The sequence below is a fragment of the Patiria miniata genome, unplaced genomic scaffold (genome assembly GCF_015706575.1).
Source record: "Patiria miniata isolate m_02_andy unplaced genomic scaffold, ASM1570657v1 HiC_scaffold_25, whole genome shotgun sequence".
Lineage (NCBI taxonomy): Eukaryota > Metazoa > Echinodermata > Asteroidea > Valvatida > Asterinidae > Patiria > Patiria miniata.
In genome coordinates, this window is record NW_024037064.1 from 11,468,553 (window position 1) to 11,485,970 (window position 17,418).

A 17,418-nucleotide genomic window follows, 5' to 3' on the forward strand; every position below is an offset into this window, starting at 1 on the left:
CATATTTTTCACAAACCCTCAAGTTTATGGCCCACTAGCATCAAATTAAAGCTTATTTCATCATATTTCATTTTCTTTTTAATTTTCTGGGGGTCAACTGATGACTTTTAGGAGAAATTTCCATCCGAAGATGACCACCCCTGAAATTGAAAAACGATGCCTACACTCCATTGCAAAATAGAACGCTTTAAGGGCCAACATTTCATCCAAATTGAACGGAACTACAAGCTCACAGTCCTGTGCACGGCTTCCACCCATATTTTTTACAAACCCTCAAGTTCAAGTCTTGATTTTGAGGGATTTTGAGGGCATGCAAATCGTGATTTGGCCGGCGTAGGTACTAAATCGGACCGATTTACTGGTCTGCAACCTTGTGGATGACCGCGTTTGTGTCACCATCGTCGTTTTTACCCCATATAATTTCCCTCAAAAATCAAAACCCTCCCCTCTTTCCAAATATGAGTCCTGCAGAGTGTCATCGTCATCTGCTTAGTGAGAAAGTTCAGTTTCGTTCTCTTATAGAAACCGACGGGGTCCGGAACTTCACACTCCCCAATAAAATTGGCCTCACAAACATCAAAAACGGACACCAACAAAACCGCTTTCAATATTAATAATCAACCCATGTTACACTGCAAAAACTGTTGTGTTAATTTAACACCATTCGGTATCTATACACACTAAAAATTGCGGGGTCAAATTGACCCCGATATGAGTCTTCTGCACATGAGTCCTTTTCAGGGTTAAACAAAAATTACGCTTTCTAGGTCAAAATGATCCAGAAAAATGTCATTTTTGACCCGAGAAAATCATTTTGACCAGAAAAGAGGAAATTTTGACCCTGTACAGGGCTGTGCAGATATAGACGCAGATTCTGGGTCAATGACCCAGGATTTTTAACAGTGTATAGGACAACACCAGTAAAATTAAACACCAGATGGTCATATATAGATACCAATGGTGTAAATTTAACACTGCAGTTTTTCAGTGTACCTAATTTTCGCATATTACTAGGGCCTACATGAACATCCAATGGGATACACCGTTTTTCGTCCTTTTTGTTGTTATTATTACATGCTCGGCGACGGAAGAGTTTCTCGAGACCACAGATGTAGGGCCTACTCTTCCCAGTGCCACTAGAATATTTGCAATATTAAGTAGCCTATCTAATAGTGGACTTTTTTTTCAGACTAGACAAATTTCACCGTCACTTCAAGGAACACACTTTACACACAACACCATTGATTTTAATCACTCATTGTTAGTCAGTGAAAATCTGGGTTGAAAAAATTGAGATTTTCAACTTGTGCGCCATTTTTAACGCTCTAGTGATTCTCGCATGACCGAGCAAACAATTTGATCCTGGGAAGAGCCAAGTCAATAAACAATGTACATGTAGCAAGTAAAGGAAAGGCTTGAGCGTTGTCAAAATAAACTTTGCATTAAATGTGTGCGTGTGTGCGGTAACTAGGGACGCTTAAATTCTGACCTTGTTTGTCAGTTAATTGTTCCCGAGCGAATTGCAAAATCCACTCTGGACAAATAAGGGGATTTCCCTTCTTTTATAATCGATAATAGTTGTGCAACCCGTACCGGGGTGGTCTTCAACAGTGACAATGAAGAACAACTTACTATGAACATGGAGGCTATGAAGGAATAAAAAAAATAATTGTTTGGAAGTTCCCCATGGAATTACCACTCCAGTATTTAATTTATCATGTTTCCCCCCTGCGGATTCGATTCGGGGGTTTCTTTTCTTGTTTTGCCCTGATTTTTTTTAATTCGATTTTTTTTTGTTTACTGCATAGGCCTACTGTACTGGCAATTGCCAAGTTTATTGAAAATTCACATAAGATACGGTGGCGCGAAAGTATTTTAATAATAGTACTGAGTATAGGTCTACACATTCTTTTTGCTTTACATTAAATTTGATTTATTTTATATTCGCCCCATCCTCATCCATTCCATCGTCTTGCAGGCCCAATTAGCAAGTAAGAAACAAACTCGCCACACCAGCAACCCACCCCCTCCAAAAAGATATAAAAACCTTAATAAACAGAAAAGAAACAACTGACACGACGCTTCATTGGTCAAAACGTTCCAGAGTATGCTCCTGCCCAAGAGCAAAAGTAAAACAAAACAACAAAAACAAAGAGGAAAATAACAGTTGTTGTCCTGATGCAGGGGCCACCGTTTATTACAAACTGGTTACAATACTTTTCAGTGGTCGTTTAATTTTTTTTCGGTTTAAAACCACACCAAGTCGGGCTCCCGACTAAACTGAAATATTCTGTCTGGATATTTTAGAATGCATAACAAAACGGAAACAGAAATCGCGCATAAATACAGGCAAAATACAATCAAGGCAAATTAACTAGAAAGCACTCTAAGAGGTTAAACAATTCCTCACCATACAGGGTGAGTCAAAAGGGAAACCCACATGTCGGGACTATTGTTTTAGTAAAGTTTTGCATGTAGCACTTTCAAAATCTAGGATAAGCAAACCAAATTCATTAGCTTTGTTTTAGTACAACAATCATTCAAATCACTAGTGTACTTTTCAAGTTACGATATTTTAAACACAACCACCGTTTCAAAGTTCTGTCCACGCATCACAAAAAAAAACCCGTGTGCGTTCTTTCAGCAAAACGAAAACAATTCACACACATCCCTATGTGATTTGTTTTCGTTTCGCTGAAAGAACACTTACCTTCGTGTAATCCGTGGACAGAACTTTAAAACGGTGTGTGTTTATAATTCCGTAACTTGAAAAGTAAATATTAGGTGATTTGAATGATTCTTGTACTAAACGAAAGCTTATATGAATTGGGCTTTCATATCCTAGATTTTGAAACATTAATTAGCTCTTTTTATTGTAAGTGTCTAGTTTTGAGGCTTTGAGTCTGTTTAAGTTGGTTATTGGCCTTTGTTGTTAGGTTTTGTTCTTTTGGTTTTATCTTAGCCTTTGTAAATACATTCTTTAACTTTGCTTGACTTTATTTCCATCCAAGATTGGTACAGCTACAATGATTAGCCACTTTATGATTATTATACAAAACTATGACAAAGTAAACACATTTTCGTGGTGTTAAGAAATATGAAGAAGGAATGGAGGGGACCCGCAAGAAGCAAAGCTTTTGGAGTGCGATTCCCCTGCAAAACATTAACAAGGAATTAAATGGTAAACAAATACATTACAAGGACAAGTCAAACAAATAAACTGGTGAACTAAGGGTGAAATTTAAAATTTACATCAACGCAAATGCTAGATTCTTACAAAGATATGAACATCCAACCACAACAATTCGTTAAAATGATTGATAAGCACATGAGTTACAACAATGAATTGAATTATAAAACATAAATGTTTGAAGAGAATCAAAAAGATTTTTTTTTTACATGAGCAAGAGTACTTGTTGAGAATTAACTGTTTAAATTTAGGCTTAAAGTTTGAAACAGATGCTAAACCTTGTAAGGATTTATCTAACGAATTCCAAAATCTGGGTCCTTCAAGTTTAATCCTTTTTTGTCAAAGGAAGTTCGGGAAATTGGTAAGTGAAACTGAGATGATTGACGGGTTAAATATGCATGAACAACATTGTTTCTGGAAAACATTTGGATAAGGTAGGTTGGCAAATCATTTTTTTGTTAGCTGGAATAAAAAAACAGTGCACTTCTTTTTTTTTTACAGGACGGTTGTGGCGTCTCGACGCCACAGATTTCCCAAAAAAATGCAGGCTTAGCCTAACTTAACATACTTAGGTCTATAGAGACATTTTCTTGACTGTTTGGAACTGTGACATCACTTGTAAACAATTCTGCCAATTTTGAGAGAGTTGGCGTGTTCTTTTTTCAAATTGATTAAAATTATCGTGGGCTTGCCTGCGAGCCAAGACTTGCAAGGGCTTCTAAATACCTTCGTATCGGGGTTGGGCGTCTGATGTTTCTGCGACTGGCTGTCGGATTGGCTATCGCCCGAGTACGGGACGAATTACCTTGAGCATTCGTGTTGCTGCGGATGAGGGTGTTTGCACCGTTGGTCTGTGACGTAACAAACATCTCCTGTATTTGACTTAAGCGGGCGAGGCCGACACCGGTCCCTTGCAGCTCGTGCGTGAACGTCGATCCGTTCCTCACGCGGATGGCCTGCAGTACGCGGTTGACGTCCGCTGCCGCGTCTCTCGGAATGTTCGACAAGTCCGGGGTCACAAACCCTCTGCAGAGCGGGTTGCAGTGATGGTTCTGGAAGAACTTGATCATGCCGAATACTCCAAGATCGGTGGGACCGTAGAAGCCGATCCCCTTGTTCAGGCTGTGGATGGCCGGGTCGGTGAACACGTAGCTCCGTTGACCGCGCACTCCCTGCAAATCGCACACCAGGATCGACCCGCGGGACTCGTGGAAAGTGAAGTGGCTGAAAGCCGCTGGGAGAAAGGCAGCCACGTTGTGGTTCACGTAGGACGAGTTGCTGAGGAACTTGACGTACTCGCCCTCCAGGTACCTCTCAATCGCCACGCTGGCTCCCTTGGGGATCATCTCGGTAGCGGAAGCCTTAGTTCCCGCCAACTTGCCTTTAACTTTCCTGGGGATCCGAATAAATCCCAGGAACTTGAAGGCTGCTGAGTTATCGATCTTGGAGACTTTGGGCAGGACGAACTGGATCGGTTTGTTGGTCCGATGCTTGCGGTTGAATATTTGAGCCATCTCGTGGGCTTTGAAAGACGCCCGGATATCGGCCTTGTAGGCTACCTCTCCCAGCATTTCACACCACTGCTCTTTATACAGTTTCACCACGCACATTTCCCCCTCTAGTTCGAGGTCACCGTGGTAGGTGCCCCTGTAGGCCAGCCTTGACACGCCCTGAGCGAACCAGTCGTCCTCAAATTTTACCCACACGGAGGTCCCGTCGATAGGGAGGCACCTGTTGCTCTGGTTAACGCCCATCTTGAGTCCAACTATTCTGAAACGAAGAACAAAACATAAGACACTCAAACAGAATGATTTTTAAAAGAACATGTCGATGTTTTTGCACGGACCAATCAAACGACACATCAATCTTAATATCATGATATTCATAGGCCGACTTATTGAAATTTAATAAATTTAAAACAAAAATACCCATTATAAAAAGATCTTAACAAGTTTTCCGTCAAGTTCAAAAAAGGTAACATCAACATATACAGTATTGACAGACAACATTTTCCCGGTAACGCTAACTTGCATGCGTAGGCCTAGAACTTACCTTAATTATTGTTCAACGCAAACAAACTGCTCTTCGGTGACTCCTCTTGACCAGCGAGGTTAACCGAACTAACACCACGGCATAATGAAGTAAAAAATATTCCACTAAACCACCACCCGCCGTGGCATCACGGAAATAGGCGATTGCGCAAGAAAAAAAAAAACTTTCTTTAAGGCCAAAAAAAAAAAGTCTCCGGTTTCTGGTATGGAGCTTGCCCAAAAAGTGGTGCGGCGACGCGGCTTTTTCATTTTTTTTACCTGATGTTTTTGCTTCAAATGTGTGCTGATGACTGCAAATGGTGCCCGACTAAACTTAGTGCAAATATGGGAGTCCAGAGAAGCCACATAAAGCTTATTCTCGACCATAACCCAATCTAAAAACACATTAAAATTGTGTAGCAGCAGTATTCCAGTCAAACCAGTGAGTTTGGCGGTTTTGGACATCATCTTTCATTAAAAAAAAACTGTTTCATTTTGCCGACGCGCATGGCTACGGCGACGCGCGCGCATACCAGAAACCGGAGACTTTTTTTTTTTTGGCCTAACAGGAGTTATTGATTTACATCATAGGGAATTTCCCTTCACTTTACCGCCATTAATTTGTGTCCAGATTGTCAACGCGCATGTCCAGCGAAGCAATTCTATAACTTGCCCCGACAATGAAAAGACAAGAGCAGGGGACTTGCCTCCCACGTCGGCCACGTGACCAGTTGATTTGGCTGCAAGTGCAAACACATAATACTTAAACGCCTCAAAGGAAAGTATTGAAAAAAAAAAAACGAGAGCAAATCTCGTTCAGAAAAAAAAGTAAAGTCTGTCACAAGCCAATGTGGCCCATCAGGCCGGCATTTATCTCTGGTATCAGTAGCATGAAACGACTGAGAATATTTCTATTCCCCCTGGACGGGATGCAAGTCCATTGCACGTTACCCCCTAGCCTTTCGCCAAGGCAATCGTGGCTTAAAGCGGCGGTACACTATAAGGTCCTTGTCAACCTTTGCGAACAAAGCAAAAATGAACTTTAAAAATACCATACAAAGACGTAAGCAGCATTTTGTTCAATCGTGAAGCAGGGGCCACGTTTATTACAAACTGGTTACAAAACTTTTCAGTGGTTGTTTGAAACCGGTTTAAAGCCACTCACAGGACGTTAAACGGGACCCCGACTAAACTGAAATATTCTGTCTGGGTGTTTTGTTAATGCATCTGAATGGAAAGTGAGATAACACAAAATACCGGCAAACTATAAACCGGAAAAATATATTTCATATTTATAAAAATATTTAGCACCAAAAATAATAAAGCCAATTTCATAAGCTACTTTCAGATGAAAAAAATACTGAAATTGTCAATCCGTTCAAAGATATCACCATTTAAACGCAATGACACTAAAACCTGTTTCGTAAAAAAACCTTATTGTGTATTCTGACTGTGGAAGAATAAAGAAAATGTCACCGAATACTGTTTCAACAACTGTCAACAACTGCAGTACACAATGTCTTTATTAACGACCCTGGTTAGGCGAACAATCTGATTTATAAAATCCCCTTTTTTTAAAAGACAGGCCTTCAAATGGACTCTGTTGAATATTTTAGACTTTTAAACTGAGGTTTTATCGCTGGTGATGTTTGAAGACAATGTGACGACGATTCTTGAAATTGCATTTTTGAACGAAAGAGGTTTTAGGGTCATTGTGTTTAAATGGTGGTATTCTGTGAACGGATTGAGCAATTTCTGTAAATTTTTCATCTTAAAGTAGCTTATGATTGGCTTTCCAGTCATTATTATGCTGTGCTACACATATTTTTAAATATGAAATATAATTTTTGGGATTTGGGTTCCGCTTTCGAGAAAATACGGTGAAGCGAATCAAAAATTCGTTACAAAACCCATCAATCTCTCAATGTAGCAGTCAATGTGAGCTATAACAATACTATACAATATAAAGCGCCTTATATCGAGGATGGCAAAACGCTTTACAAGAACTAAAAAAACTTCGTAAGCTACAATAACTGTACAATGATAAAAAACAATACAAGATATACTTTGCTAATAGTACTAAAAACTACTATTTACGAAAGTTACAAGGTACACGAAGGATTAATTAAACAACAAAGATAAATGTAAATGCAAAGACTTGGTGAGGACGAGTAAATCTTAATATAGGTGTATATACATTATTTTTTGTGCTTGTCGTTCGCTGCTGAAGAAACTATAGTTTTGGGCACTGCCTTAATTGGTCCCAATTTAAGGAATCAAGAAATCTGAGGACCCGTTTAACATCTCTGCGGTAAACCCGATTTACCCGTAGTGTGTCATAAAAACCAGTCCGCCAGTGCCTCAATTCGGACAATTCACAATGCAGTGCGCCACCAAGAGTTTGCCACGGGAGAGTTCATTTTCCCCAGTGCATTGTGGGAGATGGTCGACAATTCACAGCGCAGAACATTCGAAATTGTTTATTTTTCCGGTCAGTGGTTTCGTAAGCGTATGATTCGAGGATCTGTTTGCCCATTTCTTTTCTTATCAATATGGTGCTTTTTGTAAGGTGGCAGAACACTTATGCCCCAATCTATGACATATTAGCTCAATGATTGTCTACCGACACTCATTCAAATGGGCCATGTTTTGTCGACCGTAAACTTGAAAAATTAACTCTCCGTGGCAAACTCATGGCGGCGCACTGCATTGTGAATCGCCCGAATTGTGACACCGTCCTCACTTGTATACGCCACTTGCTCTATCCATCGTGCGCGCACTTGCCTTGTTCTCAACTGCCTCTATTAGTACCGCAGATTTGTGATGGGTTGTTCATTTGATGAAAAAAGCATTGAATTTGGCACACAGAGTATGCCATGAAGGTTGTTTGGCTATAGGGCCATCGCAGATCTGTCCTTTGAAAAAAATATGGGAAGAATAACATGCAATGGCAGCCAATTTGAAAAATTGCTTGTCATTCTACCTGTATTTAAGTACAAATCCTGCGATGTGCCGAATTCCGTGCTTTTATCAGCAAATGAACAATTTGCACCAGTCTGCCTATGAATGAATACTTATGAATACTTGCACCATCTGCTTGCGTGCCGCCACCAGCACCCCGACCCAACCCCGTTTTGTTTTTTTACATTGCTTTGCAGAACGGCAAATATACCTCAATATGCGTAGTGGCCATTAGAGGGCATGTGTGGTATCCTTGATCGGTTGCAATGAATGCACAGCACGTTCACGCGTGAACATTCCAGCAAAACAAAGGCACTGCTCCTCTAAGATGGCTGCTACGTAAAAGGTCTATTACCGCTACATTTTGGGAAATCCGTGTAATACGGTCTAAGATTTTTGTGGATTATCAGTATCGTTTCAGTTTGCAGTAATAACTACTGTCGCTCAGTAGATATTTAGTTCTGATAGGAACTTGTCCTGCTTTAAGTTCTAAAAGAACTTGTCTTTGGTCTCAACGATTCGACTAGCCTGCTCTTGTCATCGTCAGGAGACTACTGGCGAAAGTTGATAATAAGCAGGGCAAGTTCTTATCAGAACTAAATGTCTACTGAGCGACAGTAGTTATTACCATAGTGTTACTGCAAACGGAAACGATAATAATACGATCACCATCTTTTCAGGAACCCGTAACTGCCGGTATAAAAACGCCAGTTATTTCCGTTAACATAAAATACTCAAGAATCAAAATTAGGATAAAGAACATTTTCAAAGGGCATATACGGCATGGGATGTTTTGGATTGCTATATATAATTGAAGTTAAGGTCTGGTTGAAATAAAAAAACTAAACTAATGTTTCCGTTAAGTTCGAACACGAACACGAAAAAAACACGTTTGTTTACATCGGACGTGGAGAACAGTTTGTGGCATACATGTACGCCTATATCCAGCCATACATAAAGTCATGGAGTTAAGGGCTCCATCTTTGGGTTGTGACAGCATCAGACTGGTCCCCCAAAACGGTGGTAATTTGATTAATCTAAAACAAATGTGGTGGCTTGTCAACTAAAAACACTATAATTCACTCAACCGATGAACACACACGCGTCTTTAAGAAATGTTTTCAAAGGAACAAGTGCGATTCGAGGCACAATTAGTCAAAATTTTGACCACCGAAATTCGTTCTCACGCGCCATCGCAAGAATACCACAAAAACGCCCAGTTTGTAGAGAATAGTTGTGTGGCGTTTACATGCCACTTTTACATGTTCTTTTCGGATAAAATAATTTCGTTTGAAACAATACATTCTGTAAATGAAATGTGTACAAAGCCAGAACAAAGGCCTTGGATGTGTTTAAGAACGGACACACACTTTCCCCTGTCTCTACGTGTTGGATGGACAGGTTCTTCAATGGACTAGTCAATGTTCAATCTGTAGCCTGAAATGGTTGCGCATAGATTGGTTCCAGATTGAGATTGTTGTGAACTCGGTTCACGTCAGCGTTAGGTACGCCAGACGCCGCGCTCAACCAATACGTGTACGATGTGGCACTTTGAGATGGCATACTGGTTACGATTCTATCCAGATTGGACATATCGCTAGCACTTAGAGAAACGTTGGTAATTCTTGGTTTCCTGAGCCTTCTACACATATCATTGCACCTGTGGTTCTTAAAGAACTTTACAATGCCAAACTTCCCTAAATCAGTAGGGCCATAGAAACCGAGTTGCGTGCCGCTGCTGTTAACCGCTGGATCAGTGAACTTGTACCCAGAACTACTGCGCACCCCTTGCAAATCACAAACCAAAGCCTGGCCGTTGGATTCGTGATAAGTGAGATGACTGAAGGCAGCCGGGGTGGCGATATCTGCTCTTTCTGAGTAGCCAGAGTTGCTGTTAAATTTGACATACTTCCCCTCAAGGTACGGCTCGACAGCGAGGGTAGCGTTTGCCGGGATAATATTGGAAACGCTGTCGGAGGTGCCAGCGAGTTTCCCTTTTACCTTTCGTTCAAATGGAATGAAGCCCAGTAAATTGAACGCGGCACGGGTGCTTACTCGGGTGAATTCAGGTTTCACGAACTCGATCGGTTTGGTCGATGGCATCCTGGCGTTAAACAACTGCGCCATCTCGTGAGCTTTGCGATAGGCACGGTCGTCCGCGACCCAGGCATATTCCGACAGGCGGTCATACCACTCTTCTTTGTAGACTTTCACCACGCAGGGTTTCCCTTCAAAGTGGGGGTCCCCGTGAAATGTACCCCTGTAGGCATACCGGGAGGCCCCTTGAGCGAACCAGTCGTCTCGAAACTCCACCCACGTTGATGTTCTCCCGATCAGTGCAGAGGTGTTGCTTTGGCTACTACCCATATTGCAAAGACTTAGATAAGTCTGAAATGAAAACATTTCAGCTTCGTGAAAATATTTTGAACAAACAATATTTGTAAACAACAAACTGAAAGTTACTAGATGGGTATTATTACTGATTGCCGCGAATTCACGTAGGTGAGCTTACTGAAATATGAGGAATTTCGTGCTTCACGCAAAACAGGCACAGTAATTTTGACAATGAATGTAAATTCCGCGTTGAAAGTTTTCTCCTTTTTGTTAAACAGCTTATTTTTGGCGATTTATCTCGTGCGCGCGGCCAGTAATTACAATGGAACAGCGCCCCCACACTGTTGGCTTGGATGTCATGACCTCTGCCCCTAGCTGTTTACAGTTCAGGTCATGACATCCGGGGTCTTGTGTTCTATCGGTTAAGGTTTGTACACTTGTGATGAATGCGTGATGGTACAGGATATGGCATTTCATTAAAGTTAATTCAAATGTTATTCTTTAATGTTCAGTGTTTTGTTGTTCCATATGAGTAATGTATGTTTGCTTAAAACTGTGTATGAACGCGCTTAAAGGACACATGCAGTGGAAATTCAGCTCATGAAGTTGTTCTCATGCACATTAGGCCTACTATATGTGTTGCAACAAACAAGTGCTTAATACTTGTTTTCATTGGAAGTGACAAGAAAATGGTAAATTTTTAATTACACTGTAGTAGCAAATCCTTTCATCAATACACGTAAGAGGGTGCTATTCTGTCTGTCCCACAAGGTACTCCTGCTCAAACGTGCGTATGAACAGTACAAACATTAATTGTCTTTCCAAAATACCCACACAATTTTTTTTAGGAAATATTGGCCACTAACATTGTCCAAACAAGTTGTTTAACATGATAAACTATTTACCTGTTTATCATGTTAAACAGCTTGTTTGGACAAAGGTAGTGGCAAATATTTCTTCAAACTTTTTATTGTAGGTAATTTTGAAGGACATATTTTTGGACTGTTCATATGCAGTTTTGACAAGGAGTTCCTTGTGAGACAAAAGCAAAATAGCGCCCTCTTACATGTATTGATGAAAGGATTTGCTAATAATCGAAAAAATTAACCCTTTCTGGTCACTTCCAATGAAAACAAGTATTAAGATCTTGTATGTATTGTTGCAACACCTAGTAATGAGCATAAAACAAGGAGAACTGAATTTCCACTGCATGTTTCCTTTAAGTACAGAGCTATTTGTAATTTTACAAACTCACCGACTATACTGCGCACACTGGACGGTTGGCGAAGACTGCAACACGAACACGCTTACAAATATCTGCTGGATGGTAAAAAAATGCATATTTCATAGTAAACAAATAAATGAAGCTGTTTGTTTGATTCATTTACTAACATTTTATGATTATAATGGCATGGCCTAGCGGTTAAGAGCACCGGACTCATGCTCTGGTGTTTCAGATGCAATAGTAGCGTGAGTTTGAGCCCGGGCCCGGACCCTTGTGCCCTTAAGCCGGAGGTCCCGTATGTGTTGTATAAGGCCTAACGCACGTAAAAGAACCCAGTAACACTTATTGCTAAGAGAAGGGGGTTTGCCCCGGTGTTTGTGGCCTCCTAGTTATACTCCCTTGTGGAAGTCCTTAGGAGAAGAACCAACCAAGTACCAAGTAATACTATGAAAACTGAGTTGTACAACGTTTTGTTTCAACTGAAGAAAGATAAACACTGTTCGTTGTCAACAGTCAAACTGTGGATCACTGACCACTGACTTTGACATGAAAACAATTGTATTCGTTAAATGCAAAGCCTGGGTGTCGCTTCCACAAATTATTTCTCAAATTGGGATTAACAAAAATGAATGCGTTCAGAAGTAACCTTCTTTACAGCAATTTAGGTTTAAACTGCAATTTAAACGTACCTGAATTTTGGATTATATTGAGCAACAAATCACTGTTGTTTGTTGAATTCTTCAGCTCGGGTTCTTTTTTCACCTCAGAAATATCTGAAATTAATAAAATATGTACAAAAAAACTAGAGATCTATACAGCAGTTTTTGATCGATACAGCAGAATTATATAGAAATTAGGCCTTTTCTGTGGAGCAAAGGGTTTATACAGGCTTTTTTATATAGAATATTATAAAGAACTGTATAGAATTTTATAGAGGTTCTCTCCAATTTCTTAAAAAAAAAACATTTTATAGAGCTCTATAGAAAATTTGGAACTTTTTCTACGAACTATTTTATAGAACTCTATAGAATTTGCGAGCCTGTACAGTTCTACAGCACTGTATAAAACTTTCTAAAGAATTCTATAGAACTTTTTTTCTAAGTGGTGAATGTACGTGTAAAATAACGTGTTCTACATAACCCTCGAGGACCGACGCACACAGGGAGAACAACAGATCCTTTCAATCCTTGGGAGTTGGATTTTTTGTTGGAAACGGTCCTCTGTAGTAAGTTTGTGTGCTTATTAGTCTGTGGGATTGGGGGAGTGTTATATCATTGTCCTCGAGAGTATAGTAAAACAATAGTGGGTTTACCGCTGTGTGTACCTTAATTGAACACCTTGAAAACAAACGAGGACCCAGATACGTAATGATACTATAGATTTATTGTGAATTATGTGGATATACGTGATGTTTTAATCAAACATCCAGCAAGTACTGAACAACACTTTTTATATCAGTACAATTGCATATATTTTTCATTCTTTAACAACATCAGGACTGGGACTTGTTTGGAACTCATATAGAGGACTTCAGTAATATTTTTTTTCTAGAATATAAAACCTGCATGATATAATCAGCCTCCAAGGAACGAAATGAATAACTAATGCTGTACACAGCATTATACCATGTACATTGTTTACATAAATAAACTAAATAGAACAGTTCTTGTTTAATGTTTGACTGTTTAGTTTCATGACGCAAAATTTAACAACTCGTGTGTTTCAGCAGTCAACTTCCTATGTGTATATTTAACATCCCTACTTTTAAAGTGGACTAGGACCAAAGCCGTAATGCTTTCTCAAGGTTGAACGAAACAGTACAGCCGTGCTTTTAGCCGCACGTGAACATCACCCTACTTGTGAGACCTGTAGTAAATCATCACCCTGCTATCTTTAGAAAAAGGGGCAACAATTAATACCATCACGTACTTAACCACATGTCCTTCATACAGAATTATCCGCCCAGACCTTAAGATATAATCAATTCCTTGAATAATGCAACTGATCCATGGGAACCGGCGCACATCTATTTATTTTGATTTCTTAAGAAAACGTCTTAGGGGATTGAAAGACTATCCCCCCCCCCAAAAAAAAAACAGGACAGGAGGAAACTAGGCAAGCAATAAGTGGCAAAGAAACATTTGCTATACTAAGTTGTACACAGAAAGTGCAGTGAAGAAAAAAATGCCTGTTGTTAGCGTTTTCGTCTTGTAATTTTGCTATTTCGAGGTCGAAATCGAATGCTTTTGTTGGGTCGTTTATTGAGAAGTACATGTATCAGACCACAGATCCTACACGGGATTAACTCCTGGTTAGACCCCAGACATCGGCCCGTACTGGTGGCAAATACTATGAATACTGTCAACAACAAAGACCGCTGCGCGCGGTATGGCTTTCATATTTGCAGGGCTCTGCGTCTGGATCTGGTGTCGAAGTCTATCAAGCCAGCTTATTATTTGTTTTGAATATTCATGAACCTACATTTTTGGTCTTAATTACAACCATGTTAATGCCGAGCATAACATCTTTAGCTTTGAAATGAACAATGAAATGTCACTTTTGTTTCATCGGTTCGGGATCACATATCTCTCTCAATTTGTTTTAATAAAAGCCTTAAACGAAATTGGGGTAAACGGTGTTTTCCTCGAAATTTGACTTTTCATTCCCGGGTAAATACTTCATCTATGACGACAAAAACTGCACAGTACCATCTGTTATATCCTAAAGTATTTATTATTATTTATTTGTTTACCATTTTGGAACAATTATATCTTGCATAAGGAGTAGTTTTGCCTACAATTTTGTGAATACATTGTATTTCCGTTTTAGATGTCATGCAAAAACCCAACACAATGGCACACCTGGACAATTCGCGATTACGCGCCAACGGGTAGTAATGCACGCGTCTTATCAATTAAGGCAATTGCGATCAGCGCATTTTGTACTTAAGCTCAGAACAGTTGTTTATCCTTGTGTGTAGAATCCGTGATCATACCATGGCATCCTGATTGGATCAGTCCAGATCATGTCCAAATGTTAAAAAAAATCGACACATGTCGAGTCAAAGTAATAACACCTTTATTGGGGAAACACTTTATAGCCCCATAAATGTGGCCAATTTACTGGACTACCTCCGTAAATAAAGGCCACACTTCCAACATGTAAAAAACATGAAGCTAAACTTGTCAAATTTTGATTTTCACATTAAGGCTTAGTTTGCAGTTTATTTTTGCTTTAGAAGCATACTCACCCCCTTTATAGGCTAATCAGAAAGTGCTGCCTTTTTTCAGATGTCTAATTTTCGTGAAATTTCATGTTGAAATGTTGATACGCAAACGTGTGCACATACGAATCTGGAAATTTCACGAAAATAGACATCAGAAAAAGGCAGCACTTTCTGATTAGCCTATAATCAAAAAAGGATGAGTATGCTTCTAAATCAAAAATAAACTACAAACTAAGCCTTAATGTGAAAATCGAAATTTGACTAAGTTCTACATGGTTTTGTACATGGTGGAAGTGTACGTGGCCTAATATTTACGGAAGTAGTCCAGTAAATTGACCACATGTCTGGGGCTAGGGAAACACTGTACAAGGAACTTCAACCCGATAGGTTTATGTACAAACTGCATTATGGTTTGTGTGCACAAAGAAAGGATGTTTATCCATGGAGCTATAAACACAGCTCCATGGTTTATCACACAGCATGCAATATATGGATGTAAATTGTAAAATTATCCCAAACTTACGTGATTTCTGCGTCCAGAAGACGTGTCTTGTCGTTGCCCCTTCGATTTTTCCTTTTCCCTAGCGAGTATAGCGTGATTAAAAAACGTTCAAAAAAATGCACATCCGTCTCTGGCAACTACATCATGTACATGTGCTACGATCGAATCTGGGCTTATATAACACGCGGTTCAACCACTTTCTAGCCTTTGTTAGAGAGCTATAAATAGACAAATGGGAAAACCCATCGCACCGTGATGAAGCAATCCTCTGCGTAGTTTATAGACTGGCTTCCTGTCCCTCCATTATTGTCCTCCCTCTAAAAAAAGAAAATAACGGGGGCGCTGTTGAAAGCCTTTTTTTCGACATTGTCAATTTGTTAGAGCAAGGGGGTCGATCGCATTATTTTTAATGAATTATTATGAATAAATAATTTTGACAAAACTTGGGGCGGGGGGGGGGGGCTTGACCCTGGGAATACATATATACACTTCGGAAAACATAAGTTGTAAAGTTTATATCACAACAATGTGTAAATTATTGTGGTCCATAATCGCATTAGTGGCAATAATTGTGCATAAAAAATACCTCAAATTACATGCCTAATGTGAATCCAACTCTGAACAGTGAAACAAATGACACGTACAAGCCAATTTTATTTTATTTATATTTTTATTTACTTATTGTAAACTTTAACGAGGGTAGTCCATTTCAGTTTAAAAAAAAAATGCTTTCCAAAGGAGCCCTCACATTAAAATTACATGAAAACAGAATGAAACAAAGAAAATAGAATTACAAAAATATAGACAAGACTTAAAGAAAAAAAAACTTTACACAAAACAAACAGTATGAGTAATAACTAACAGAGAGCATAAAAACACTTATTGCACATTATACAATTATCACAGTCGACTCTCGTAAGTACAAACTCTGTCAACACAAAATTCTGGACACAAAAAAACCATAAGGCATTGGTCCCGACTGTGCATCCATGTGCACAACGCATGGGACCGATGTTCCCCCTAATACAAAATTCTGACACAACAAACAACCCGGCTAGGTTCGAACGAGTTTGCACCAACGAGACTCGACTGTGCATGGAATTACATGAAGTCCCCCAATAAACCTTAAAAAAAAGTGCAGTTAAAAAGCAAAACATCACAGTCATCTCGATTTACACGTCAAAAATAAAATGCGAAGAAAAAACAAAAGTGAAGCTGTAAAATAAAAGCCTTGTTATTCCTCAAAGATTTGCATAAAGTCCCACAACAGTGCATGTAACCTAACCTAACCAAATACCACATTTAAACCAACCAGATTACACACTTCGATAAATATAATCCCTGAGAAGTTAATGAACAGAAAGTACAGCCTACCGTAATAGGAGCTCCATTCCTTGGACATTCACACAAGCCCAGTTGTTCCTTAGTTGTACTAAAATATAAAGTAGTGATGTACACACGAGTCATATAAAATTCAACTTGGCCGGCCAAATCACGGAAGAAACTCAATACAAAATGCTATGGTCACAAAAAGATGCAGGAAGAAATGGCAATAGATATTCCTTGCCAAAGACCTAGTCCACTTACGGTTGAATGCACAAAGCACAATTTAAAGAATTCTATTGAAATTATAACAATGAACATGCCCAACAGCAGCTGGCAGATTAGTATCATCCACACCATGTGCGGCTTGTTACAAAAGGAACTTGCATGAAAATAACGTACTCTCTAAATGTACTCTCTAATTGTAAAAGAGTGAACTAAATGTCACTCTCCAAAAGAGTGCAGCCCTCATAAAAACTACCCCAAAACGACTCCAAAATGAAAGAAAAAACCACTGCCACCACTCCCAAAACGAGTGAAAAATTACTCCAAGCAGTGAAATTCCCACTCTTTCGATGCACCTATGGCTCCACGAAAGAGTGGAAATTTAATTAATTTTTATTATTT

The 17,418-nt window shown here is 39.4% G+C and overlaps 2 protein-coding genes across 5 annotated transcripts; both read right to left on the minus strand.

Moving 5' to 3' along the window:
• Positions 1–2,789: 2,789 nt before the first annotated feature.
• On the minus strand, positions 2,790–5,373 carry LOC119733230 (alpha-protein kinase vwkA-like). Of its 2 annotated transcripts, none has more exons than XM_038206817.1 (2): positions 5,243–5,373; positions 2,790–4,955 (listed from the first exon to the last, which is right to left on the minus strand). In XM_038206817.1, exon 2 carries the CDS (start codon positions 4,942–4,944, stop codon positions 3,868–3,870), a length of 1,077 nt encoding a protein of 358 aa, XP_038062745.1. In that variant the 5' UTR covers positions 4,945–4,955; positions 5,243–5,373; the 3' UTR covers positions 2,790–3,867. The 2 variants fall into 2 exon arrangements, with proteins under 2 accessions (XP_038062745.1, XP_038062744.1); XM_038206816.1 differs by having other exon boundaries at positions 2,790–4,960.
• A 2,481-nt stretch (positions 5,374–7,854) lies between these two features.
• Positions 7,855–17,081, minus strand: LOC119733286 (alpha-protein kinase 1-like). Of its 3 annotated transcripts, none has more exons than XM_038206889.1 (4): positions 16,843–17,081; positions 12,430–12,513; positions 11,771–11,832; positions 7,855–10,569 (listed from the first exon to the last, which is right to left on the minus strand). In XM_038206889.1, exon 4 carries the CDS (start codon positions 10,546–10,548, stop codon positions 9,607–9,609), a length of 942 nt encoding a protein of 313 aa, XP_038062817.1. In that variant the 5' UTR covers positions 10,549–10,569; positions 11,771–11,832; positions 12,430–12,513; positions 16,843–17,081; the 3' UTR covers positions 7,855–9,606. The 3 variants fall into 3 exon arrangements, with proteins under 3 accessions (XP_038062817.1, XP_038062815.1, XP_038062816.1); XM_038206887.1 differs by lacking the exon at positions 16,843–17,081 and adding an exon at positions 15,490–15,619; XM_038206888.1 differs by lacking the exon at positions 16,843–17,081 and adding an exon at positions 15,490–15,619 and having other exon boundaries at positions 11,771–11,835.
• Between the last annotated feature and the right edge of the window lie 337 nt (positions 17,082–17,418).